This window comes from Zosterops lateralis, assembly GCF_965231275.1.
Source record: "Zosterops lateralis genome assembly, chromosome: 2".
Classification (NCBI taxonomy): Eukaryota; Metazoa; Chordata; class Aves; order Passeriformes; family Zosteropidae; genus Zosterops; species Zosterops lateralis.
In genome coordinates this window covers 3,990,503-4,017,728 of record NC_139763.1, presented here as the reverse complement: position 1 = coordinate 4,017,728, position 27,226 = coordinate 3,990,503, and the positions used below count along the sequence as shown (strand labels likewise).

The 27,226-nt window shown below is 42.4% G+C and overlaps 1 protein-coding gene across 1 annotated transcript; it reads right to left on the bottom strand.

Moving 5' to 3' along the window:
* On the bottom strand, nt 1-25,991 carry SH3BGR (SH3 domain binding glutamate rich protein). Its single transcript, XM_083855852.1, has 7 exons — nt 25,793-25,991; nt 19,885-20,070; nt 13,539-13,631; nt 6,795-6,980; nt 3,678-3,707; nt 1,480-1,590; nt 1-490 (listed from the first exon to the last, which is right to left on the bottom strand). Exons 1-6 carry the CDS (start codon nt 25,835-25,837, stop codon nt 1,522-1,524), a joined length of 609 nt encoding a protein of 202 aa, XP_083711978.1. The 5' UTR covers nt 25,838-25,991; the 3' UTR covers nt 1-490; nt 1,480-1,521.
* Nucleotides 25,992-27,226: the final 1,235 nt, after the last annotated feature.

Below are 27,226 nucleotides of genomic sequence, written 5' to 3'. Positions count from 1 at the left end.
TACGACAGAAAACACATTTATTTAAACTGCTGCACAATGGGAATCTCAATCATTTTCAAATGCCAGCTGAGGGAGAAGTGACTCACATGGCTTTGTGTACAGGAAGCCTTTTTACAGTTTTTGGTGCTGAATTTCTTTTCCTCTGAAGACGTCACTGGTGTGAGTGGGGTTGGCTGCTGAGTGGCAGCAACGTGCTTGGCAGTGTTTGGACATGGAGAGAGACACGGTTCCTGCCCTGGAGAGCTCACAATCTACATGTGACATGGACAAAAAACTATCCCAACACACAACAATTGACTGAAATAGGACATGAGATCCATTTTAACAAGCAACTGGAATACCAAATATATATATAAAGGCTACAGGTGGGACAGAGTAGTGTCTGTGTTTTGTTTATGTTTTTCTGTTCAGACAGGCACAAAAGGTAGTGGTGCTTTGCTTGAGAAAGGGATTTTCTTTTCTTTGGTGGGGTGGCTCCAGCTGGTGCTTCCTGAACAAAAAACAGAAAATTAAATTAGAACTCAGCACTTCTGGGATGTTACAGATCTGAACTCTGGACAATGTTGTGATGAATTAATTCCCATGCCACAGATTAACCCGGATTTGGGAGAGGCAGCATGAAAGAAGTGATGGATTTCCTCCCCTGTGGAGGTGCTGGGAAATCCCACCAGCACCTGGTTGGTGGAACCTTTGGCAGCTCCTTCAGAGTCTGAGTCAGCTGGGAATCCAGCCCAGGACAGGCTGGACAGGGCTTGGAGCAACCTGGGATAGTGGAAGGTGTCTCTGCCCATGGCAAGGAATTGGAACTGGATCATCTTTAAGGTCCTTTCCAACCCAAACCATTCCATGATTCTATAGATCCTAGAAAGAACACTTAGTATCTGTGATCAAGAGAAAGTCCCATTACCCCAAGGAAAATCTGCTGGAAATTCCAACTCTCTTCTAAGTTTCAGTTTCTCCCCAGTAAGTGATTTACTAATCTGTATTTCAGTGTAGGGGATAAGGGACAGAGGAAGGTGAAAACCTGAAAATTAAAATTAAAAGCACATGCTGACAGAAGTTGAGCAGTGCTGGGGTGCTCACACACCTGTACAGGACAAACTCTGCCTTCCAGCTGCTTCCTGTTTGGCAGTTTTAAATTTGGCCTATTTCCAGTAATTTTATATTGAGTCATATTTCTTGTCAGGCTCCTCCCTCTTACCAGGATTTTAAGTTTCCAACTAAATTTGAGAGAGGAATTCATGTGAGACATGGAGCTGCTAAAAGCTGCAGTGGAATCAGTCGCTGAGTAAGAGAGGAGAGGGAAGAATTCTTATTCCATGGGAAAGACAAGCTGCAACAGTTAAATATACCTTTGAATCATCAGCTGGGTACTTTGTGCATGGACACGTCTCCTGTCCATAACAATAATTACAAAAATTGCAAGTTTATTTTACTGTAAGGGTATTTAGAAACTGTGTTTGTTGTCTCAATATTTACCTGAAAACCTGTTCAAGAAATATTGTGTCATAGGGAACTGTACTAAGACTCTTCCTGCTCTTCCACCTCTTCTTTTTCTTCTCCCTCTCCCTGCTGCTTTTCTTCTTCTTCCTTTTTTTTTTAATAGAAAACATTTGGAGTTACCATACAAGAATTGAAAGAAAAAATAAGCAGTCTTGAAATGCAGAGCTCTGCTTTTACAACTGTTCCAGTTCTAGGAAATGCAATATTCTTTGAGATTCAGAAACAGAATTAATGTATAGAGTTTTTAATCTCATCGTGGCAGGGCTTTATTTTGTGGAGGTAATAGGCACATGCTGGAATATAAGAACACTCTTAGGGAGGTTAAGTTGCAAACATGCTCAAATCAAAATGAGAATATGAAATACATGTAAATATGGCAAAAAGTTTATTATTTTTATACACTTTCCTGGAGCAGTGAACAACTAAAGATTCATGGCACAGGAATTAGACTCCTGAATGATCTAAAAATCATCTGGAATCAGGTAATACAGCCTTGTTTCTGTCTCAGAAGTTCTAATTTCTCTCTTTTATGCAGGAGAAATGACACAATTGATAGACAACAGCCCTTTGCTTCAATCAACAGTTATCTGAAAGCTTGAAATTGTAATGCAGACAACAATTTCTGCTTATTCTGTCTCTAGATTAAATGAAGCTCTGCTCTGAAAAACAATTGCTTTGTGGGCTCCTCTGCTCCTCTTCTAGGACCTTTTGTCCAAAGGCACTCCCATGTGTGTAAATCAGCTTTATCTCAATCTGCCACCCCTCCACAAACTGCTCAGACTGAAAAAGTGATGTGAATTTCTTGCTGGCACAATCAAGTAACCAATCAAGGAATCAATAATGAGCTTTCAGTCAGGACTGCAGGTCCTACATGAGCAGCACAGACCTTTGTTCTTCATCTCAGGCTCCTCCTGTCTGTGCAGGAGTCACACCTGAGCTGCTGAAGTGAAATCCTGCTTAAATATCTGCTTGGGAATGGAGCTGTTGGCATCAGATTCCTGGTTTCAGCTGTTTTTTCAGGGAAAAGCATTGCACTAGAGAATCACTCCTGCAAAACCAGAAATGTAATGCAAACATCTGTGGATTAGAAGTTTTTATGCCAAAGGAATGCTGCCTCTTTGGGCATTTTCCCCCAGGAAAGGTGCCTTTTTTTATCTCCTGAGAACTCTGACACAGGGCCAGGAGAGCCCACAGACAAGGCACATCTTTCAGATATTACCAACTTCCATCCAAAATTTAAGTCAATCACCTTTTACAGGGGGGAAAAAAAAGGTTATTTCTCTTAGTTTTTAATTAGTTTGTGGTGCCAGGGTACAACTAACCAGGCTTGATGGCCCTCACCAGCCTTTCCAGGAACCTCTGCACTTTGCTCATGGGTCCAGGAGCTTTAGGGGCAGGAAAACACATCCTGGGAGGAGCAGCTGAGGGAGCTGGGCAAGGGGCTGAGCCTGGAGAAAAGGAGGCTCAGGGGGGACCTTGTGGCTCTGCACAAGTCCCTGCCAGGAGGGGACAGGGAAAGGAGGAGAGGAAATGGCCTCAAATTGCACCAGGGGAGGCTCAGGCTGGAGATTGGGCAAGGAAATTTCCCTGGCAGAGTGGTCAGGCTTTGGGATGAGCTGCCCAGGGAGGTTTGGAGTCACTGTCTGGGGGAGTGTTCAGGAGGAGGCTGGAGGTGGCCCTTGGGGACAGGCTTTGGGCTGATGCTGGTGCTGCTGGGGTGGCACTGACTGATCCTGAAGGTTTGGGCAAAACAGAAAAGTGTTTGAGGATTTGCACCTGGGTCTTGCAATTTCTCATGAGGGAAATATCTCCTTAATGGGCAGAACTGCCTAAATTGTCAGAAGGAGCCTTTCACACTGAAAATGCAATCACAGCATGGTGTCAGTCAGTGATTATCAAAGAGACTTGTCATGGGAGTCCTTAGCAAATTTTATTCAAGACTCTGTGACAGACAATTTCTCTTCCATTTACAGCTTTTTATGATTAAAGGCCCATCTTTGTTCCCAGTCAATAATCCACAGTAGGACCAATCATTATCTCTAGCAGAATATGACTGTGGTGTATTTACTGTCATGAATAAGAATTTTTCAGCTTTTGAGTGAAGCAAAGGGACTGAAAAGGAATTAAATGCACACAAACTAAAGATGATAAGAAAATATCCAAGTATACTATACCCCTGTTGCTGCATGTTCTTCCTTGCCTTCCTACAGAAAAGATAAAAAAGAAAATGTTGGAAAGATAAGAAAGAATATCAGAAATCAGAGAGGAAAAACACAGCAGAAGTTAAACACTGAATTTAGGAAAATCATGTGGAATTCACAGGATTCATTTGGAGATAATGTTCTCCAAATTAACTCACAAAACACATTCAAGCTTATCTTTTATGTTGGAAAAGGACAATAACTCATTAAATTGAGCTCCCTTTTCCTTAGTTACTTCCAGTCAAAACTGCTTCATTGCCAAGCAAAGATTTGGAGCTGGGTTTTGTTTGTTTGTTCAGGTAGAGTTTTCATGAGTTTTTTTGGTAACTAGCTGGTCTAGAAAATGAAAGTATAATCAGAATTATAGACAGTCATATCTATGCTATATATCATCATTCAGAATCTGGCTTGTGATTCTGTTAAGTGCTGTAGGCTGCAACAGATGCCTTGGCTCAACAAGGAATAAAAAATAATGCAAGCTGGTTTTAGACTGTAGATTGAGCAGACGTGATGAGAGAGAGAAAAAAGAAAAAAAAGAAATGTACAAAGTGAATAGAATTTAATGTTAGATCCTAAGCTGGCTGTTGGGGGAAAGAGCTAATCCTACACAAAATCCCAAAGACAAGAGGCAAATGCCACAGTGCCAGGCAGAAGGCAGAAGGGTTGATTTGAATCCTCATGGAATGAGTTAAGGGAGTAAACTGCAGTGCCAGGGTTTAAACATGGGCTGGGGAATTGCTGAGACAGGATACAGACTTGCATTATAATATGATTTTTGAACATGTTTTTAAAATAATTTTGCCCTGAAGGGAGCCCAATCTGTGTTGAAAACTGATTTAACTGGGACACCACTTAAAAAATATTGTAACTTCCAAGCTTAAATCTGAAGTCAAAATCGGACAGTGAGAACTGCAGAAAATTTATTACCAGCACATCGAGTGACCAGCAGGGTCCATGTGAGCTGGAGCTCAGCTTTCTCTTCAAGAAACTCAAAACCAAAACGAGAATGGGAGGCACTACATCCATGTGGCCAAAAAGCTTCTGGATTTCTGCATCTCCCAGGAAGAGCAGCAGAAGTTGGAGAAAGCTACAACCTCTACACTGAACATCCCTTGTACTGAGGAGCACTGGAGGAGCCTCCTGAAACCTGGAGCCTCCTCCTGCAGCCCCAGGGCTGAGACAGCCCCAGCTGGTTCTGTTTTCTGTCCTGTGTTCACTGCCAAAGGCTGAGGGAACTTCACCTCGCCAAGACTCTTCCAGAATTTTTCCCCAGGGCTGACATTTCTCCTGAGAAGTCACTGGAGAGAAGCTGGCTTGGCTACACCCCACAAATGGGAGTCGTTTTTGAGATGGTTTGAAGCAGTGCTAAATAAGGCCAAAATTCCAGTGCCAAATTCCCACTGGTATATTAATTCAGCCATAGAGCATAAACCTGCCATCTTTCACATTTTTGTGTTGAAAATAATGTGTCGAAAGTCTCCTGTAGGACTTAACATCCAGTGGAGATACTCTGATGGCAATCTGGCAGTCTTTGAGTGTATTTACCTTCACAAAATCCTGCTCAGGTAAGGAAAAGGTATTTTTACTTCCTTTTATAAGCATAAAACGAGACAAAAGGTGGAATTCATCTCGCTGTAGCTGCCTCAGAGTTGTTCTTCTTATCTAACCCCTTCCTCTGTGAGCTGTCTGTAGTGAGTGAGTGAGAGAGAAGAGCAGAATTCCTACAGAATGATTCATGCCATCCCAACAGAAGTGATAATTGGGATGAACTATAGCAAGGCAGGCAGATGCCAGGGGACTGAAGCGATTTGTCCTGGCCGACACGAGAAGTGGGAGGTGGAACGGGGCAAAAAAAGTGTTTTCTGTGATCTCTCCCCTCCCTGAAAAACTACACAGAAATCTGTCTTCCACTTTTAGCTCCAATCCTTTCTGTGAGAAGTGGAGCAAGGTGCTGGTTGTATGGGAGTGGTACTGGATGATGTCAGTGCAAAACCTCTCCTACACAGCTGCCTGACACATTTGCAGACAAATTCCAGCGTCCTGCTCTCATGTGAAAAACATTAAAGCAGAATGCCAGCCAGAAGGGCAAGGCACCCATGGCAGGCAGCAGTTTTGGCTCCTCTCATGAGCCAAAAAAAAAAGGAGTTTGATGGCACTCACCTGCCAGCTGAAATTTAGAGCAACATGAAAAGTGCTTGGATATAATTTTAATTAAGGAGGAATTTAGTACCCACTGAGGACTGTCTCTCCTCATCACTGTTTTGAAATGATGAGTGGGACTTCCCAGTGGTTGAGATGTGCATGAGGAAGTGCAAAAGGGGCTTTTCCAGCCTGACAGTGGCTGGATCAGTCACTATTAAAAAGGGCAATGGGGAAAGAGGTGTTTCCTCTGGAGAAATATTGCCAAACTCCATTTGTTCTGATCTCTAATATGAGATGATGCATTTGTGCTGGATATTCCCCTGGGACCATCTGACCTCCAAACACAGAAGAACCTGACAAGTGTTGAGTGCTTGATGCAGCAGCAGGCCTGACTCCCTGGGAAGAGTCAGCATCCAAATAAACCCATCCTTAAATGACAGTCTGAGCTGCAGTTTGAGATCTGTAAAACCAGAGCAGGAGCAGAGAGAAAGGAAAACACTGGCCTCTGATTCTGAACTGCCTGGAGAAGTCACTGTCAGATCAGCAGCAAACATTTACAACCAGATTTATGAGCACTGCACATGCTGGCCATTGAAAGCAGCAATTTATTTTTTTTTTTTTTTTTTTTTTTTTCACACAGGCATGACTCAGATGTCTAGTCCTAAATTATCCTCCATAACTAGACTCTGGTTCCCAATGACCATCAAGATAAAATAAAAAAAGCTTGTGGTAACAAGTGGCAAAAAGCAGCTGCTGTTATTCAAGAATCAGAACAAAGTTCCCTGGAGGTTTATCCAGGTTTCACATCATCCTGATACCAAAGAAAATACATCCAAAAGACACTCTGCAATCAGTCACCCTGGGGCACACCAGGAGAGCTTGTGGGTTTATGTTTATGGGCTTAGCACAGCTAAAACCCTCAGATCACAAAGAGAAAGGAAAAATTACCTCTTGGCCTTCTGGTGGTGTCTGGTCAGACTGAGCCTCTTCAGGAGCCCCTTCATCTGCCTTGTCTTCTGTGTGTGCCTCAGTTTCATTTGTGGCATCAGATTTTTCATCCTTGGAATCAGATTTGTCTTCTGTTGCTTCTGATTTCTCCTCTGTAGCATCAGACTTCTCCTCTGTGGCATCAGACTTCTCTGTGGCATCAGACTTCTCAGTCTCCTGGCAGCAAAGGGGAAGTCATGGTAAGCTTCAAATAATCAACAATTCATTTCTATAAAATTCTTGAGTTTCTTATTTTGAGAAAATGGTTTTCTATTTTTTGCTTCAGCTCTCAAATGAAAAACCCCCTTGTAGGGTGTGTTTCTCCTGTGAAAAGAACACTTGCTGAAATGTTGACCAAGTGGGGTTTGTGTGGGGAAAACATGGATTCAAGCACTTCTCAGCACAGCAGATTCTCTAACCTTCCTCTGCAAAGTTCAATAGAAACCAAAGTTCATCCTAATGGCACATCTGAGCTTCAGGGGGGAAAAAAAATCACCTTTCTCCACTAGCATGAATTCCAATTAAACATCATCCAGAGAAGCTCCAAGAAAAACAGAAATAACAAAGGGATTTCACATTTAGTCTCTTAACTTTCTCTCTTAAAAACATCAGGAAACTCTTCCCACATTTCCCACATCAGTCAATCAAGCCCATTTATTCCAGCACCATAACCAAGCACTTCCTGGGAGGTTCTTTATGTGATAAATATCCTGGTGTCCTTTCAGCTGGGCGGCTGTGACAGGTCACTGTGTCAGATAAAAGGAAGCCTCAAGTGGAACAGCAGAAATATGATGAAATGCAAGAGCATGAAGTGCAAAATCACCTTATTTGGGACAAGCAGTTCTGGGTCAGATATTAGAAAGGGATTTTTCTATTGCACTTCAGGAGCTCGTCGCTTAATGATCATCAAGGGAGAAAAAGATGGATGTATTTAAATAAGGATGGGATAACTGAGCCATGGGTGTGATGTGACAATGAAAGAGGTAAAAAAAAATGTGGAGGCAAAACCTCCTCTGGATTTCTCTGTGCCATCCCAGTCACTCAGGCTCAAGAAAGAGAAACTCAGACTGGAACAGGTGCAGAGAAGTCTACAGGAACATCTGAGGGAGTGGAGAGCCTGTCTTATGAAAGGGTGACAAAAAAAACTTCATTGCTTTAATCTATTGAAAGTGATGCTATGAGGGGATATGATGGCACTCCCAAAATAGATCAGAGTAAACATCAGTCAGGGAGAGGGTAAGGCAGAGAGCTGAGGGAGATGCAAAATGAGTACAAATTGGCTGTGAAGAAAAATTCTAATCATCATCAGTGGGAGATTTTGGAAGATATTTGTAGTAGAGAAGCTGAGGTGAAGGAAATTATTCATTAAAAGGAAATTTGACCCCTTCTGAGAGGTGTTCTCTGGGGTGGGTTCCTCTGGCACTCAGGGGAGCTCCTGTCCTGTGTTACCCTGAGTCTCGCACCCTCTGGGAAGAGCAGCACATCCCTGAGAGGAGAAAAACTCCTTCCCCACCCCTGTGACCAAGCCCTTACAACTCAGCCAACTCAGGCTAGTTTGGGGTTTACTCCTTTTCCATAATTTCATTTGTCTCCACAGTTAAACAGAAGCCCTCAGTCATGTTCCCCTGTCCTGTAAACTTCACAACTCCTCCTCCAATGTCCCCATGATGATTTTCTCAGCCAGTGCACTTATTCTGCAGAACAGGGCTTGTCTGGCTGGCTTTTATCCCCAGAGCTGACTGGCTGAGTGCTGGCTTAGGGAATCTTTGTCCCAAGATGTGCTGTGGGACATAAGAGATGTCCTCCTGTTGACAAGCTCTGCTGGATGGGGACAGAAATGGTAGAAAGGAGCTTAGGAATGTTAGGAAGCAGGTTATCACAGCAGTCTGATGTTTTTGCTTAAACCTGACTGCCTGTAAGGCTTGGTGCTCCTTTGGAAATTTTCTCCTGAATAGTGGAAAGTCAGTTTTACATCTCAGTTACTTGCAGTGAAAAGGGAGTGGGCACAAAGGTCCCTAAGTCCTCCTCCTTCCTCTGGAACTGGAGCAGGAGCTGATCAAGATTAAAGCTTTAAAAAGCAAAACGTTTCTACCTCACACCAGTTTCACACTCTGTCACACAGCTGCACAAGTGTTTCTGCCAGCACGGAACGTGGGGGATGCTCAGGGAGAGGAATGAGCAGCTGGGAGGGAGCAGAAGGAGCCAGAGGAAGGAGGAGGGAGAAAAGACAATTTCTTTTTCTGGCAATATCGTCTCATTTCAAGTGCACATAAAACTGTGGGCTCACTGCACTCTGATGCTGGTGGCATTGTTATTAAAAACAGACCTACAGAGACATTTGTTCGGCTTGGTTTATTGTTTACTTTTCTCCTAGAAGCCAAAAAAATATATGAAGATCAAAATATGTAGTAACACAAACAAAACATTGACATTCTCTTGTGCAACACTGTGTTAATACATTATTTTTTTTAGGAAATGGCAACTTCTTACAGATAATTTCTTTGCAGAAGTTCCTCAAATGAAAAGGACAGTGCTAATGAAAATTAAATTAATAAAATCACTGAGTATGACTTGAGTTGGAAAGGACCTTAAAGATCATCTCGTTCCAACCTCCTTGCCATGGGCAAGGACACCCTTCACTAGACCTGGTTGCTCAGAGCCCCATCCAACCTGGTCTTGAAATTGGTTAAATATTTATTTTCAGCACAAATATTAACATCTCATTAAAATCCATGCATTCAATATTTTTGGCTGCGACATAAAACACTTAAGGACAATCCTAGAGAGCATCTTAATTAAAATGACCCTGTTGTGTGAATCCATCTCAGATGAATCACATATTTAGATCATAAGGCACAAAAAAAGAGTTGTAGCTGAAAGAACTAAACTTTAGAAGCAGCATGTTATCAGCCAGAAAACACACACACACACAGAGTTCTTGTTAATTATATGGAGAACTCTGACATTCAGAATATCATCACTACACTGGCTCTCCATAGAAACACAGAATTTAATTTTCAACGAATTCAAAATGAAGTACCATTTCTAAAGATTGGCTGACAGGTCATTTTCTCCTTAAATAAAATGCACACAGCACAAATTTGTAATTCAAAGCAGATTTAGGAGAAGCCTTCTTCCACTAACTTAAGCTTGAGTATCTACAGATTTGGAGAAATCAAGATTCTGGATATTAAGATCAAGAGGAGTGGGATTAAGGCTTCAAGTATACACAGTACTTGAAAACAGACCCTCAATTCACATAAATCACTGAGTTCACTGAGTCAGACTAAGCATAAAAGTGGTGCCAGGTTTAAAAAAATTTACCCAGCTTTTGAGGCAGCTGAGACTGACACATCTGACCCCAAAGATACAAACTGCACTGATTATAGCTCAGATCTACACATGTATCCCATTGGGACATCACTACTCAGGCCACTAACCCAGGATTAAACAGGATCTCTCAGAAATTGAGCACAAATTTGAGTTATCTTTGGGTCAGGCATCAGGCACAGCTGCCCTTAAATCCCAGCTTGTCCTGAACTGTTTGGAATTAATCTAGACCAGGTATTCCTTCAGGTGAGGAGTATTTGGTATTAACAGATTAAATTAGTCATTAACGCAAGCAATATGTCTGCTGCTTCTCTCAGAAAACTGTTCTGCTCAGCCCTCCTAAATGATGCTTCAGAAAACACAAAAACCATTGTGATGAAGAGGCAACAGGAGAGAGGATGGTGTGAACTAACAGACCTTTGCTGAAGCACCACAAATATGGACTGGTTTCCCGCAAAGTCATTGAATTTTCAGGGCACAGTGCACCCTTTAAGGCAATAGATGCACTTGGTATGATAAAATCCCAGAAACGGAGAATCACAGAATTATTTTGGTTGAAAGGGACCATAAAGATCATCTTGTTCCATGGGCAGGGACACCTTCCACTGTCCCAGGCTGCTCCAAGCCCCAGTGTCCAACCTGGCCTTGGACACTGCCAGGGATCCAGGGGTAGCCACAGATTCCCTGGGAAACTTCTTCTAGTGCATCACTACCCTCACAGGAAGGAATCCCTTTGTAATATCTAATCTATTCTTCCTCTCCTCAGTTTGAAGCCATTCCCTGTGTCCTGTCCCTGCAGCCCTTGGGAATTGTCTCTCTCCAGGTTTCCTGGGGCTCCTTCAGGCCCTGCAAGGCCACCCTGAGCTCAGCCCAAAGCTTCTCCTGTCCAGGCTGAACAATCCCAGCTGTGCCAGCCTTTCCTCCCAGCAGAGCTGCTCCATCCCTCTGCTCATCCTGGAGCCTCCTCTGGGCTCTCTCCTTGAGCTCCACGTCCTCCCTGTGCTGGGCCCCAGGGCTGGATGAAGGACTCTAATATATGGAATATACTGATATATAGAAACAACAGAACAAGAGAGTCTGCAGAACTGAATGTGTATTTCGCACTCACAAATGGCAATGAATTGGGAATAAATTTAACTACAAATATTTTGTTGAGAAGTTATAATTGGTTGAGGGAGCCCCAAAAGGTTCATCTGCTTCCTCAGATGGAGGGAAATAAGCTCAAAACAGTCCTGGTCAGGATGCTGTTGGGTTGTGCTGTGAAACAGGATCATGGCCATTAAAGAACTCCTCTAGTCTTGGTGCAGTATGAGACAAAAAGATGGATGGAAAAAGAAATAGAATGTTTTTAGACAAGAGTATCAAACAGGTATCAGCTTCATATTAATCTTTGTCATGTCTCAGCGTGGTAAAAATCCCTAGAAAGAAAATGCTTACAGCCTTGTGGTGATTCCATGCTTTATAGATTGCTCCTTCATTCCAGGAAAAAAACCCAAAACCCACACAATTTTTTTAAGAAGGGATTAATAGGAAACCTTGTCATATGTGTCATCATCACCATCTCTTCCACACCTGACTTATAATTCCAGATTTATGCTGCTGGAAATCAGTGTCACGAGCCATCCATTGTGCTTATCTAAGGTGGAGCTGACAGAGAATGAGGGGGAAGCAGAGGCAGAAGAAGAGGCAAAGCAGGAGAGTTCTTCGCTTGACAAAGCACAAGGAGCCTCTCCTGCAGTGGACATGCTGTGACACACCTCTGCAAGAAGTGTGTATATCTCTCACAAACAGGAACAGACTCTGAAAGGGAGACTATCAAAATTCCACATTTAACAGGGACTTTACAAACACTCTCACTTATTTACACTCTCTGGACTGAAGCCACCACCGAGGCAGCAGTTAATCACTGTAAACAAGACCTGCCTGCTACCAATGGCACTGACAAACAAATCTGCCCAGCAGAATGCACCAAACATATTATTTTCAACATTTCCAAGGTTGTCACAAAGTAGAAACTGTAATAGCCTCTGCTGACAGCTGGGAACAAATGAATTCTAAAAAATGGTTACTTTGCTTCATAGATATGGAATCTAACAGGACCTTGCATGAAGCAGCAGATAATCTGTGGAGTGGGAAGGTGGAAAAATGCAATTTTCCTTATCTCACTGATTCTCCACATGTCTTTTATAATGATTAGAATATGTAGTACCTGCAGTCCTTTAAGCCTTTCATGGCTTTGTGGATGTTAATTAAATGAATTCTCACAAGACCCTTGTGAGGTAGGCAAGTAATTTTTATTTCCCTGGGTGGGAGATGGCACAGCTAAAGCAGAAAGTTTAAATCACTCTCCTTACCATGCAGGGACTCAGTCAAAGACATTTATAACAACTGGGGCTCTTCCCTGGGTGTATTTTCAGCTGTGGCTCTAAGAGCACTTAGCAAAGGCTCCTTCTTATTTTTTTTTTTCCTCTGCTTTTACAGAAGAGGATGAAGAGATATTTCCAATGTTGTTTCACTCAAAGCTGCTGCAGAGTTGGACCAAAGGCAGATCTCCTGCTCCAAGGCAGTTCCTCAGCCAGGTCACCACAATGCAGCAGAGTTCTCCTGTCACTCTGGCTCATCACTCTCTTGATTAATTTCTTTTGTTGGCTCACCCACGTTAAAGATGGCAACACTTTATTACCATCTAACATGAGCTCAGGATGGCAGAGCTGTAACACTCACAGTTATAAAACTTCTAATTAGGAGGAGATTCTAATAAGGAAAAAACACATTGGTTTCTGTAAAAACAACACGAGGCAAAAATGGGGGAAAAAACCCAAAATAAAATGCTTTTCCTTTGCCAGAAATATATTAGAACATTGTCAAAATGTGATGGAGAACCACAGGCAGACTTGCCAAAGGGACTTGATGAAGGGCTGGGTGAGCTTTTTCTCCTCCAGGAGAGGGAGAGAGTTCCATGGTGCTAATGAGGGATGGGATGGGTCTGATCCCAACCCTGCTCTTGGGAGCCAAGACTGTCCCAGTTCAATGTGGTCAGGAGCAAGAGAAGGCTTCTTGTAACCAACACAACCTAAAAATTGTGTGAGGGAGTCTGCATCACTTAAAAATCTGAACATAATAAAACACTGCTTTGTGTCAACAACAACAACAAACCCATCAGCTGGAGCCATGGTAACATGCCTGCAGTGAAAGAAGGCAAGAAAGAAGTATTTTCTAGTATTTACTGAAGCAGCTACTTCTTTTCCCCCCTAAGAACACTTTGCTGTTCCAACATCTAATGTATTGCTTGTCACTGCCTCTTATGTGACATGCTGAGTCACTGCCTATGTTCATCTTTTATTAAAATCAAATAAATGATCCCCATGGAAGGACAGAAGTGCATACCTTTGTGCCTGGAGGAGGAGCAAGGCCCAGGAACGAATAAATAATATTTTCTTCCTTAGCAGAGAAAAAGGATTCGAAATCCTAAGAAAGGAACAAACAAACAACAGAGAATTGATATTGAAAAATCAAACAAAAAGCACAGGAGGAAGAGACCAGCCTGGGCAAATTCCACATTGATGAGAATGACCACACATTTGTACAATTGTCTGCATTATCTGAGCCCCAGGAAGAAAACACAGATAAAGGGAGTTCACACAGGGTGGAAAAATGAATAAATGAGTAAATCTGTCCAGAGACTTACACTTTAATTATATCCATGGCAGAATCAGATAAAATTGTCTCATTTTAACGTGCCTCAGCTGTACACTCCGAGGCAAAGCTATTCCCTTTAAATGTTAAAATAAAACTTGCTGTGAGTAAGGACACGAAATAGGTCCTCAAAACCCTGGAACTTTATGACAAATAAAAGGCAAGTCAAGTTAACATGATAGCTCCAGTGAAATGGTAACAAGGAAACTTTATTTTAAAGGCAGTCTGGTTAGAAAACTATGTTATTTTCAGACAAAGTTAGGAAGGGGTTGTGCTGTTCTCTCTGATATCCATGTACCAGCCAAAATGTCTTGTGCATGGGTGAAATTAAATGAGAAATCATTACATGAAATGCCTGTTTTCAGTGGAAATGGAACTGAGAAGACCAAGGATGCCTTCTACCCCACCAGCTACAGCCTGCATACTCTTTACTGCTTTCACCTGTACAACACTCCTATCAATTAAGGAAGTTTTGCTATCACTGTTTTTGTTATTGGGAACTTCACAGCTCACACCTTACACAAGTAAAAATCAACAAATATTTAAGTTCCAGCAGAATCTCCAGTCAGAAGTGACTGGCCCAGAATCACATCCAGCTCTGAGACAGGGGACTGAACATGTCCTGCTGAGTCCCTGCCTCGATCATGTTATCATCCTTCCTCTAATCTCAAGTAACTCCAAGAATAGAAGCCTGTAAATAATCAGGTGCTGAGTCATCCTTGAGACTTGTTTGTAAAGCTTGGTTAGGACCTGAGCTGTTTTATTGAACTGTTTTAGTATTTCCAGAGTATAAATTATCAGCAAGGCTGGAGTGGATGGTTTTGAAGTGGCCTTAATGCCAACAAGAGTGGAATTGATGACATTTCAGTGCAGTTTGGAAGAGCTTTACAGACACGGCAAATGACAGACCATTTCACTGATTTATCTGAGGGACAGATTGGCTTTCACACAGTCACACCCAGTGGGAACTGCTCCATCTGGGAGAAGCCTTGGAACACATTTTGCTGCTGCTCCAGGCCACCCATTTCTCAGACCATCTCTCTGCTGTTTTCCCAATCCTGTGGGATTCTCCTTCTCATCCAACCCAGGCAGTGTCTGCATCTGACCCATGGATTTAGGAGCAGTGCAGCAAACAAGAAAATGAGAATTTTGGATCTTTTGGGCTGGAATTTGGCATGGCCATGCAAATACAAGAAACTTGTGCCCTCCTGAACACCACATACTCATAAAGCAGCCTGAGCAAACCAGGCATGGCAAGAGCTGGGGAACAAAGAGAAGACAAAAACAAGGAAAGGCCATCAAATGGACTTGATATTTTATTTGTGTTTATGAGGAAAAGTAGCCCATGGCAAGTGTACTAAATTTCCCCAGAAACTCAAAGCCTTGTAGATAACCAGACCTGAGGACACAAGTGAGATGTGTGAATGACCAGACAACTCCTTATCAGAAGTGGGGATAATCTTTTATGGTATCAGGTGCTCCTTGGCAACAGGGAGTGTGCAATGACATCCCACAGCAAATGGAAGGTCACTTCTTTCCTCACACTGAGGAGGAAGCTATAATGTATTAAACAGGAGATAAAGGAATACCTACAGTGATCATGGAATAGTTTTTCTATGGTGTATTTGCACCCCAAGCTTTACTAACTGACTTGTTCACATTCCATTTGCTGAATGACTCAAGATAACTGTTCCCAAGGCAAGTGATAAAAAAAATAAGCAGAAAACAATTTATTTCAGGTAAGAAATTATATTTTATCTGTATGAAAAGACATAAATGGTCTAAGTGGTGCTATTTGTCAACTAGACATCAACAGAAAATTCTTCCCCGAGTGGTTGGTACAGCACCAGGTCAGAGCACACAGAGAGGGCATGGAAACACCATCCCAGGAGTTTTTAAGGATGCAGATCACCAAAGCTCCGGGCAATATAACCTAACTTCAGAGCTACTCTGCTGTGAGTTAACAGGCTGAGCTACAAACCTCCAGAGATCCCTATATTTTCATAAATTTGATTTTAGCAGTTACATAAATGATAGAATCACAAAACGGCCTGAATTGGAACAGGACCATAAAGATCATCTCATTCCAACCTGGCCAGGGACACTTTCCACTATCCCAGGCTGCTCCAAGCCCCAATGTCCAACCTGGCCTTGTGGACACTTCCAGGGATGGAGCAGCCAAAACTTCCCCTGGCAATCTGTGCCAGGGCCTCCCCACCCTCACAGGGAAGAATTTCTTCCTAATGTCTAATCTAACCCTACTTTCTGTCACTCTAAAGGCATTCCCTGTGTCCTGTCCCTTTGGCCCTTGGGAATTGTCTCTCTCCAGGTTTCCTGGGGCTCCTTCAGGCCCTGCAAGGCCACCCTGAGCTCAGCCCAAAGCTTCTCCTGTCCAGGCTGAACAATCCCAGCTGTGCCAGCCTTTCCTCCCAGCAGAGCTGCTCCATCCCTCTGCTCATCCTGGAGCCTCCTCTGGGCTCTCTCCTTGAGCTCCACGTCCTCCCTGTGCTGGGCCCCAGGGCTGGGGCAGCTCTGCAGGTGGGGCCTCACCTGAGCAGGGCACAGGGGCACAATTTCCTCCCTCACCTCTGCCCACAATGCTTTAGATGCAGCTCAGGACACAGTTGGTTTATGGGCTGCAAATGCACATTCCAACATCAAATAAAAGTCTTACCTAATAATTCAGAGGTGTTTTTTCAAGTACATACAAGGGTACTTCATTCTGTGGATTTCAGTTTACAGAAGAAAGCAGAGATTTCAGCTTACAAAGAAAAAAGGAAGTTTACCTTTCATTTCTTTCCTAGTTTTTTAAGGGTTTTTGTCAAGCAAAAGCAAAGACAAGAGCAACAGGGTGCTCAGTATATTTAGCAAGTGGCACAGATGCAGACGTCTGTCTAGACATGAGCAAAGAAGCAGCTTAAGCAAAAGATCAAATAAGGACATAATTGCCAGCACTGATGGATTACAATGGATACTTGAAATCGGTACTATAGCCAGGCATAAAAAATGAATCAATTTCTAATCTATTTCTTCAAGTGGCAATACCAAAGATCTGGGAGAAAAATAAGATCTGAGCTATTTTATCAGACAGTTTTAAGCTTCTGTGACCTCGTGGAAATGCTGCTCCAAGGCAGTGTACCTTTATAAAAATCCATCTATAAGAAATCTCCACTTTACAGCACAAGCTGTGGAGTGGAGCAGCTCTTCATGGTCACCCAGAAAATGAAGATGCTTTTATATGTATTAGCAGAACAGCAGATGTGCAGACAGACTGACTTCGCTTTCTTCTTATGTCATTCTATTCTAGCACAAACAGAAGACTCCTCACTTGTCCCCAGAACCCCCTTTCCTTTCCAACACTCCAAAAATTCCAGTGAACTGCAGAAGAGGACATTGGACAAGGTCCCGAAAGACCATTCCTTCAAGGCAGGAATCATTGCATCACTCTGATCCACTGGTTCTGATCCACCTTTAATGACATCATCTCCTAAAAACTACGTATTTTCTGCTGTCTGACTTGAACATTCTTTGCTGCATTTTCTTCTCATACAGCTCATCCCATCTCCAGTGGACATGGAGCAGAACATATTTTACAAAATCCTATATAATTCAGGTGGGAAGAAACCTCAGGAGATCACCTAGACTAACCTCCATCTCAAAGCAGAGTCAATACTGAATGCAGAACAATAATTCACTTTTTGCTGCAGCCCTTAAAATAGTTGAAGGTTGTCATGTCTCTCTCCAAACCCCTCGAAATATTTAATCTTGACTTTTTACCTCCCAAGGCCAGATCTCCCAGGCCATCATGATGTAATGTGTACACATATGCACATGTGTGAATGGGAAGCAAACATTGATAAGAACAACTGATAAGACCATTGATAAGAAGGGAAATGCAGGGAAAAGAGTGATCCTAGAAAGAAGAATGAGGGAAAATGAAATGTAACAGATTTAATCTAAAAAATAATTAAAAAAAAAAAAAAGTACTAACTGTGAACAAAGAAAAATTAGCAGGAAGGAGAAAGGGAAAATGTCTTAAAAAAAAAAAAAAAAAAAAAAAAAAAAAAAGGAAGAGGTGTAAAGAGCTTGACTTGTTTAGCCCAGCAAAATGAAGATTCCCATTTACAAATATACTGGATTGGGGCTGTTGAAGCTAAAGGGTGATTTGGGCATAGCAGGAAATGGGTATGAACTGCCTGCATTTAGACAAGCTAGAAATTCATTAGGTGCCAAAAGAGTGAGGCCCTTAAAAACTGATGAGAAAAATATATTTTAAAAAGACTTTCATGAATTCAAGATACTGCACTGGAGTCACACAGACCTTTGCAATCCTCAGGGATATTTTTAATAAAATGGCTGTGGCCAAAGGAGTGGGACACAGGGGAAGATGTATCAGGTAAACATTAACCAGCCTAAAACAATTCTGGATTTTGGAGCAATGGCTCTGCTGGCTCTGCATAGGCTGTGCAGGGAAGCAGAATGCAAACCCCCAGGCTTTTATTGTAGAACATGTCACTTGGGAGGATTTTGCAGCAGTTTGGCAGCCCTTGGCCATGTTCTCAGCCCACATCACACTCCCTGTGCAGCTCCCTTGAGGCACCTTCTCCTGGGGAGAAGGATAAAGCTCATGCACTGATATGGATCTCATTACCTTATTTATTTGGAAATAATGATGCTATAAATTAGTCTTTGTTATGCACCCACTGGGATCATTAGCTCTGAACATTGAGAGCTGGGTGCATTAGATTTCTGGAGACTTTTAGACTAACTGTAAATTTGCTTCAGTTTTAACATCAGTAGCTGCAACTCCTTTTCCCATGGAGGTGTTTTTGCAAAGGACTATTTCTTCACTTGAATTTATTTCAAGATGTAGATTATTTGGCTTCCTGAAATAGCTTCAGACATGGAGTAAAAACTGTGTATTCATCATTTACTGTCAAGACTGTCCAGTTGCAACACTTTATAAGGCAATTACTCTTTAATTCCTTATATAACTTCTCCAGAGAACATCAGAAACATTTACTGCAGCACTGGCTGACACAAAACCCAGAGTAAGATATATCAAATTACACTTTTTATTGGTGCAGACTGGATGCTGAAATGCAATGAACTCCAACACAATAACTTTTCTTTTAGGAATTCTAGGAGAAAATGAGGAAACAGCTGCTCTCCAATATTCATATCATCAACTTCTGCTCTGAGAGCACTGAAGTTCATTCTGAAAACTCAATGCATGAAAATTCCTGTTCCCCCAGTACAACCTTGCAGGAGTTCACACTGGATTTGTGCAGTAACTCCAAACCAGGCTCACTGTGTGCTCTGTGTTCCAGAGCACTTTGCAGGTTCATTCCAGCCACCAGATCTCAGCACTTTCCAGACTGGGCATTTCCACCCAAACTATGAGAAAATAAAAGGTCTAAGATTATCTCTTTTGATTCACAGTCCTAATATTCATGCTGGCACATTATTATCTTTCTCTGCTTTGAACAAACTGTCTCAAGAGAAAGAACCTGTTACAAGCACATATGAAAATATAAAAGCATCTGATGAATGCTACAGTTGCTATTATGAGGAGTTGGATATTTATTGAACAAGCAATATAATGCCAATAATTCAAACCATATTCTAGAATTATTCCAGTAAACAAGCATTCCTATTTATTTGTATAATATAATGGAAAAAGAAGATTCCTATTCCCAGCCTCAGGTACCTCAAATATCTACTTGAAGCTCAGATAAGTCCAAACAAACAAAACATCAACACTCTCCATGAAAATTAACTGAAACTTCAAGAAATTTCTCCAGCCAGTTTTTCCCTCTGTGCATTTTTTGCTCTCAAAGAATAAATAATCTTCTGTTTTGTTGCTTTTCTGTGCTAGAAAAATGTTCCCTTTCTTTCTGCTCTTTCACAGTGAATCTCAAATTGTTTTAAGGAGTTTGTTTGATGCATTCTATTAATGGAAAACAGTCCCTTTCTGTGCGAAACCACTCTCTGAAGATATTTAAATTTCCAAAGAGTTTCTTACCCCACAGTACCGCTCCTCGTTGAAGATCTGTGGAGGGAGGGGAATTCCATTCTGAGGCTTTTTTTCACCTGGGACATTCTCTCTCATCCATTTCCTATTGTCCTCATCTCCTGCTATGTCCATTTGCTGGAAGTCAATCTTGTTGGCCTCCAAAAAGCCCACGACTTCTTGCTGTTTCTTTTTTATCTGGGTAGGAAAGAGGAAAAAACAACATTCCTTCTTTAAAAAAAAAAACGGTTTTCTAAAAGCAACTGCTATTATAAGAACTCAGGTAAGTTTGTCAAGTTTACAGAATCTTTCAGGTTGGAAAAGGCTCCAGGATCATCGAGTCCAACCTTTGGCCAATCCTTACCCTGTCACCCAGCCCAGAGCACTGAGTGCCACGTCCAGTTGTTCCTTTGACACCTCCAGGGATGGGGACTCCAAACCTCCCTGGCAGTCTGTTCTAATTCTTCTTCAATTAAAAAATTCTCCCTGAAAGTTGGAAGTTCCTGAAGTGGGATTCACTATCTCAGCAGCCCTCAAACTTTTTGAAGCTGAGATTCAACATTTTCTGTCAGCACTCAGAGTGCTGCCACTACATCCCTCCCACCACACACCCACCCCCAGCTTCTTTCTTTCCTCCCTGGATGCAGTGACAACTCCAGCTTAGAAATGCGGCTCAGCAGGAAGCCTCCTACTGTGTTCCCAGATCTGGGAATGTGATGTACACATACTTAAGGTGATCCTGCCTGAAGTCAGGAAAGGTCTGAAATTGTTCATGTTTCCCTCAGCATGTTACAGCCTTCCTCTTTCCACTGATCACATTCTGTGACCCAGGTTTCTCTCTCTGCCTCTACTCTTTAATGTTAGGGATAAATAAATTTCACAGAGTCAGAATCACAGAATTGTTGGGATTGGAAGGGATCCTCCCTGCCAAGGCAGGGTCACCTGGAGCAGGTGACACAGGGAAGTGTCCAGGTGTTTGGAATGTGTCCAGGGAAGGAGACTCCACAGCCTCCCTGGGCAGCTGTTCCAGGGCTCTGCCACTCTCAGTGTAAAGAAGTTCATCCTCATGTGGAGGTGGAACTTCTTGTGGTTTAGTTCATAGCCATTGCTTCTTGAGATATAATATATAAATATGAGTAAAGGCTCAAGAAAATCCAGCACAGCTGAACTCCTGTGTTTAAATACATTCCCCATTACAGAATTACATTCCAGCTGGACCATGGAAAACATGTTACAGGCAAATAAAGCTTTTACACACATCTTCTGTGACACCTAAAATTCACTCATGGACGTTATTCCCTCTGATGCTGGTTCTGTGCAGGCATTGAGCTTATAAACCCATTCTTTTACTCTGAAACTCTAATATTCACTACACTGCTACTCCTAAACAGCTTTTAAAGAACTTGCCACCAGATATTGCTAGAATGAGGCAGCAAGGTGATTTTTATATCTTGTGATTTGAAACCATGTCCGTATGTCAGACATCTGAACACCTGAAATTGAAGTGACACCAAGCTAGTGTAAATCAGAGGGACAGGCAATGAGATGAGAAGTAAATCAGGGATTATGTATTTCCATAATCTAATAAAACAGAAGAGCTGAAGTAGAGTGATAGCCTATTATCCTGGAGGGATGAATTCTCACGAGTAAGTATAAAATTTCTTTTCCTTGTACAAACAAAGAAGCATCTATCTGCACATATGCTTGCTTATAAAAAATAACAAACATCAAACACTGTACATTTTTATGGCAACAACAGAGGTTTGCAGTGAGCCAAAATCAGTTCATCACTTTTAATGAAAACACTAATCCAAAGTAGTCAAAAGCCATGCAGTTGACAGAGTTCAAAGCTGATTACTCCTATTCTTATTTTCTCTTTTTAAACAGAAATAATCTCATTACTGGCTATTTAGCTGCAGAGTTATTCGCAGAACACATCCAGGCAGCAGAAAGGATTGCTCAGGGGACATTTCACTGGAGAAAGTGGCAGGAGTGATGCTTGTATAAATGGTTAATAAAATCTGCACGAGCCAGCAGCAGGAGTAACATCACATGCCCTGAGAGCCAGGGCACTCAAGTGCTGTCAGCTGCAATTCCAGGGTCAGCCTGTCCCTTTGGACACAGGCACTGCAGGAGATAGGGCTCCTGGAATAACTGCTGCTCCAGACAGACAGTGCTTCTGAGGAGATAATGGAAATGGAGCCAGAGATTCTGTGCTCCCCCTGCTTATGGAAGCTGTAACTTTTAAACCTGGCTTTAATAATTTCCCTACAGCTTGAGGTTCATATTGCACAGGAGGCTCAGGCAGCACCAGGCCTGAAAGCAAAAAAAATTGTGTGAAAAAAAATAATGCTGAGGTAAAGCAGTAAAGTTTCATGGAATCATGCTGCCTAAGGAAAAGGCAAGGAGTTTCTGACTATGACAATGAGAAAAACAGAGCAGAAGATGTGCTGTGTCTTAGGTCTCACCATTACTGGGGTTCAGGCAGAGCAAAAGACTCAGGACACAACCAAGCATGAAACCTTTGCTGTGGGTGGCACTAAGTGGGCAACCAAAGGAACCTCTCCAGGAAGCAGCATTCACAGAGGGAAATTTAGGATGTAACAACACAGAGGACATGCAAAGGCTTTCCCAGACTGGATGAGACTGCAGGAGCTTCTTTATGCCCTCCCTTGTGTCTGATGGCATGGGAAGAATTTAAATTACTTAGGCATAGATTACTTGCAAAGTGGTGATGAGCAGGATATTATTTCAGCAATGCCATTTCTTCTTTCAGCAAAGCTTGAGTTGTGCCATCCCTAGCTACTAGTCCCTTAAAATAAGAAGAAAAAATTGTTGTAAATAAATGTTATATCTAACTAGAGTGTGAGAATCGCCAGAGAGGTTGTGGACTTTGCATCCCTGGAATTGTTCAAGGCCAGGTTGGATGATAGAAACACAGACTGGTTGGGTTGGAAGGGAACTTAAAGATCATCTCATTCCAACCCCCTGCATGGTCAGGGACACCTTCCACTGTCCCAGGCTGCTCCCAGCCCCATCCAGTCTTCAACTTTCAGGGATCCAGGGGCAACCACAGATTCCCTGGGAAACCTGTGCCAGGGCCTGCCCACCCTCACCAGGAAGAATTTCTTCCTAATGTCTAATCTAACCCCTTTATTCCTTCATCTTAAGGCTATTCCCCCTTATCTTGTCCCTGCAGCCCTTGGGAATTGTCTCTCTCCAGGTTTCCTGGGGCTCCTTCAGGCCCTGCAAGGCCACCCTGAGCTCAGCCCAAAGCTTCTCCTGTCCAGGCTGAACAATCCCAGCTGTGCCAGCCTTTCCTCCCAGCAGAGCTGCTCCATCCCTCTGCTCATCCTGGAGCCTCCTCTGGGCTCTCTCCTTGAGCTCCACGTCCTCCCTGTGCTGGGCCCCAGGGCTGGGGCAGTTCTGCAGGTGGGGTCTCACCTCAGCAGGGCACAGGGACACAATCCCCTCCCTTGCCCTGCTGGTTATGCTGCTTTTGATGCTGATTCGAAGGGGGACAAGTTCATAAAATGTCACCAAAACCACAGGAAACAGAAGGATTTCAGAGGTGTCACAACCATGAGCAGCAGGAAGCAAGACTGTAAGACTTCCTCTCTAAGACATGAATCCTCTTTCTCCCACAATTTAGAATCTTGCAGGATATTACCACATCCTAAACACTTCTGTGACCAGCAACACAACAACATTATTTTATCTTTTTATTGCTTGCTCCAAGCTAAACATTTAGTGCTTTTTAGTGCTATAAATAAGTGTCTCCACTTCTGCCTGCCTTAATGAATAGTTCAATATCAGCTAAGTCTGGAGCAGAAAGATAATAAAGCTGCAGATATTTAAAATAAATTTCTGAAGCACTGAAGGGAAAAATACAGACTGCAGATCTGCTCCAGAGCCACAGTGAATTATAACATTCCAGCATCTGATCCAGAGCACCAGAATGCCACTGGGTTCACTGCAGTCACTTGCACGAAGTATTTGTTAACATGAAAACCACTTGCAGTGAGTAGGATGACCATGTAGTAAATAAAATAAAGACTTTTTCATTCTTTGCCAGTGATCATCTGCTGATTTACACCAGAGGTTGGGCCCATCTTATATTTAAATTCAAAATCAACACCATGCATTTGATGGGATCACCCACCAAATTTGAAGAGATCACCAGTGCTAATAGGACAATTTAAATGTGCAATTTAAACTGTTTAGGAATTAAGTTAATTCTCCTCAGGAAAAGCTGTACACGCTTGACACAAAATTTCTATTTAATAGGATTTTACTGCTATATTGAGGTTTGTGCTAATTCTCTGCGTGAGTGAATTTTATTTTATATATACCAGAACTCATTAAAGGTTCACTGAAAGGATACTTTCCATCCATGTTCATGGGAAAATGTGGAAATCTCCTTCAGGTGTACTTGGTGTTGCAATTCAGAATCAGTAATCTGAACACATGCTGAGATATACACACACTCAGCACACCAGAAAGGAGCAAACACAGATGAATATTGCCATTTGAAGATTCCATCATTTTCCTCTGGAGTCTCCAGATCAAAACAGGAGCAAGAACAGGAGCAAGAAGAGTGCCCATGCACAGCACATGGCAATTTATAAAGCTACTTGAGCAGTGAATGTTTTATTACAAATTGCAAACTATCAAACCTGAAGTTCCCAACTTCCTCATTTTTACCCTTGTATCTGAAGTTTATTATATATATATATATTAAAAAAAAAAAAAAAAAAAAAAGCAGCTAAATATCAGTATTAGTTTTAGAATATAAGGCTTAGGAACAGTGGAGAGAACTGCAAACTTCCTCAGCACTATTCCAACTGGAAGATTAGTGAAAGACTCCCAGTTCATTTCCTACATATGATGGTCCTATAAATGGGGAGTGTTTTTTTGGAGCTTTTCCACTCTGGAATCTTCTTAAAGAAATGGAGCTGGTGTCAGTGAGATAGAGATGTAGTTACAGCTCTGTGCAAGCACCAGCCAGTTTGTTTAGCCGTGTCACTGGAAAGGAGGGAGGGAGTGCCAAAGGAAAACTGAAATCTGAGCTCATCTGGGAACTGGATATAAAAGGAAACAGTCCTTTCCCGGTTCCCACCTCCCCCGGACTTCCAACCTCCCTACTATTCACATGCCCTTCCCTTCAGCTGATACTCTCTGCTGACAGCTACTAGCAGTAGACATCAATGCTAAAAATCATCAGTATAGCATTTCAACAGACATACACACGCCCCAGAAAAACCCAAAAAAACCCCCTCCAAACCCAACAAAACAAAACGAACCACAAAACAAAAACAAACAGAACAAAAAATTAAAACAAACAAAAATCCCAAAAAAAAAAAAAAAAAAAAAAAAAAAAAAAAAAAAAAAAGACCAAGTAAACTAAAAACCTCCCAAAACTCAGGAAAAGGAAGGGATTGGGAAAGAAGTTTTTCTGCCTAACTTTATCCAGCTTCAAGTTCTTTCTTAGACAGTTTCCCCTTTGCAGAAGCAGTGTCCTAAAGCCTCTTGTAAAAAGAAACACTTTTATTTTCTCCTGTAAACAATCTACCTTCGCTTTTGCACAAATACAATACCCACTGTTTCCTTCCTCAGTGTATATATATTGCAAATACTTTCCCAAACAGCAGTAAATCTATGAAATGACAGATAATTTAAATGCAAAATGTTGTAACTGTGGTAAAAGCTCGCAGGTTTTACCTGCATTGACAGGAATTCTCTACACCTTGAGCAACTTTTCAAGAATAAGGTGGTCAGGGCAAAATAAAATTAAGCTTTACTCCTGCTAAGAATTCCAGTGGGATTTTTGACACGTGTAAACTCTTTCCTGGCATCCCCCAGGCTAATTCCCCGCCCTGATCCCAGCGGTGAGAGGGAGGATGTTAAAGGAGTCACCTACCGCTGTGGACCCCGAAGATGTGGCGACAAAGACTTTGATCACCATGCTGGCAGCGGTGGTGGCAGTGAATCAGCACAGCAGCCCCGCTTATCCCCGAGTCACCACGATCCCCGGAGGAATCCAAATGTTCCCAACAGCTCCTGGGCTAAGCCGGGTCCTAAATCGATCCCTCCTCCTCCCCCGAAATCCGACAGCTTTGCCCTCTCTCTGTCTCCCCAGGATCCCGGCTTTTCCCACGCCATTGGCTCTTGGGTATTTTGGGACGAGGATTGGTCAGTAAGAGGAGCCAGAGTAAGGGGTTTGCACCTGCCCCCGGCCTTATTGCATTAGATTGACAGGGTGGCAGCCCAAAAAAGGCAAGGGAGAGTAGTGCACCAATGAGACAGGGCTGGAGAAATATTTGGGAGAGGGGGAAGGGACAACTGAGAAGGGAGAAGGGACAGGGAGTTGGCAAATTCGTGTTGGGGGAAATCCCAAAGCTTGTCGGGCACTGTCACAGCTCTGTCCTGCAGGAAAGAGCTTTCCCAGACCACTACAAGGCTTTGCAGCTGTAGCTGGAAATTTGAGGTTATAAAAGGGGAAAGGGGAAAGCAAGGGGAGCATAGATGCAGCAGTAATTGTAGCAGAGATCATATTGAAGTGAACCCTGGTTACGAATGCTCTTGGCTTTAAAAGATTCAGATCATCATCTGTCAGGGACTTCCCTGACATAAATGTGTGTCAGGGCACTGCCTGATACTGATTTCCCTGACTCGATGTATTGTTGCATTTTCTCCTCCTTTTTGCACCGCCAGTGAAAATTTCCAGGGCGCAAGGTGTGAGAAGAGGTCCAGAATACTTGGCAAAAAATATTCCCATTCTCCTGTGTTATCCAGGATGCTGGTTTTTTCCATCTGGTTTTTGCCTTCTACCCCAGAGATTGCCACAATTCAGTGCCTGCCTGCACATACTTGCTAAAGGAGGTCTCTGGGCATGAGAGGTATTTGAAGAATGTTAAATGGTCACAGATTATTTTCAAATTTTAAAGGCCAACTCTGTTTCTGCTGTGAGCAACGTGACCTCAGTGAAGCTCACCCTGTGCCAGAGGTGAAACTGGACTAGGTTTTAGAAAAATGTATTTCACAGGTTAAGATTGAATGTAGTACTGTCTGATCCTGAAAATGCTTAAAAGGAATTAAAATACTTTATTTCCAGAATTTATTAGAGAGGACTAAACACACAGTTACATAGTAATAAAGAGTGAAAATGCTTTGAAAGGAAGTTTTTTTGTCTGTGTTAACCAGTATGCAAAGCTGGAAATGCAGTACTCCATGTATGGAACTGGGATCCTGAAAAACTGCACTGATAACTAAAAATAACAGTATGGGTAGTTTACTGTGCCTCACCATCTGTTATTTCTTTTTTACTTTTGAGAGGCAACAGGAGGTCCAGCAA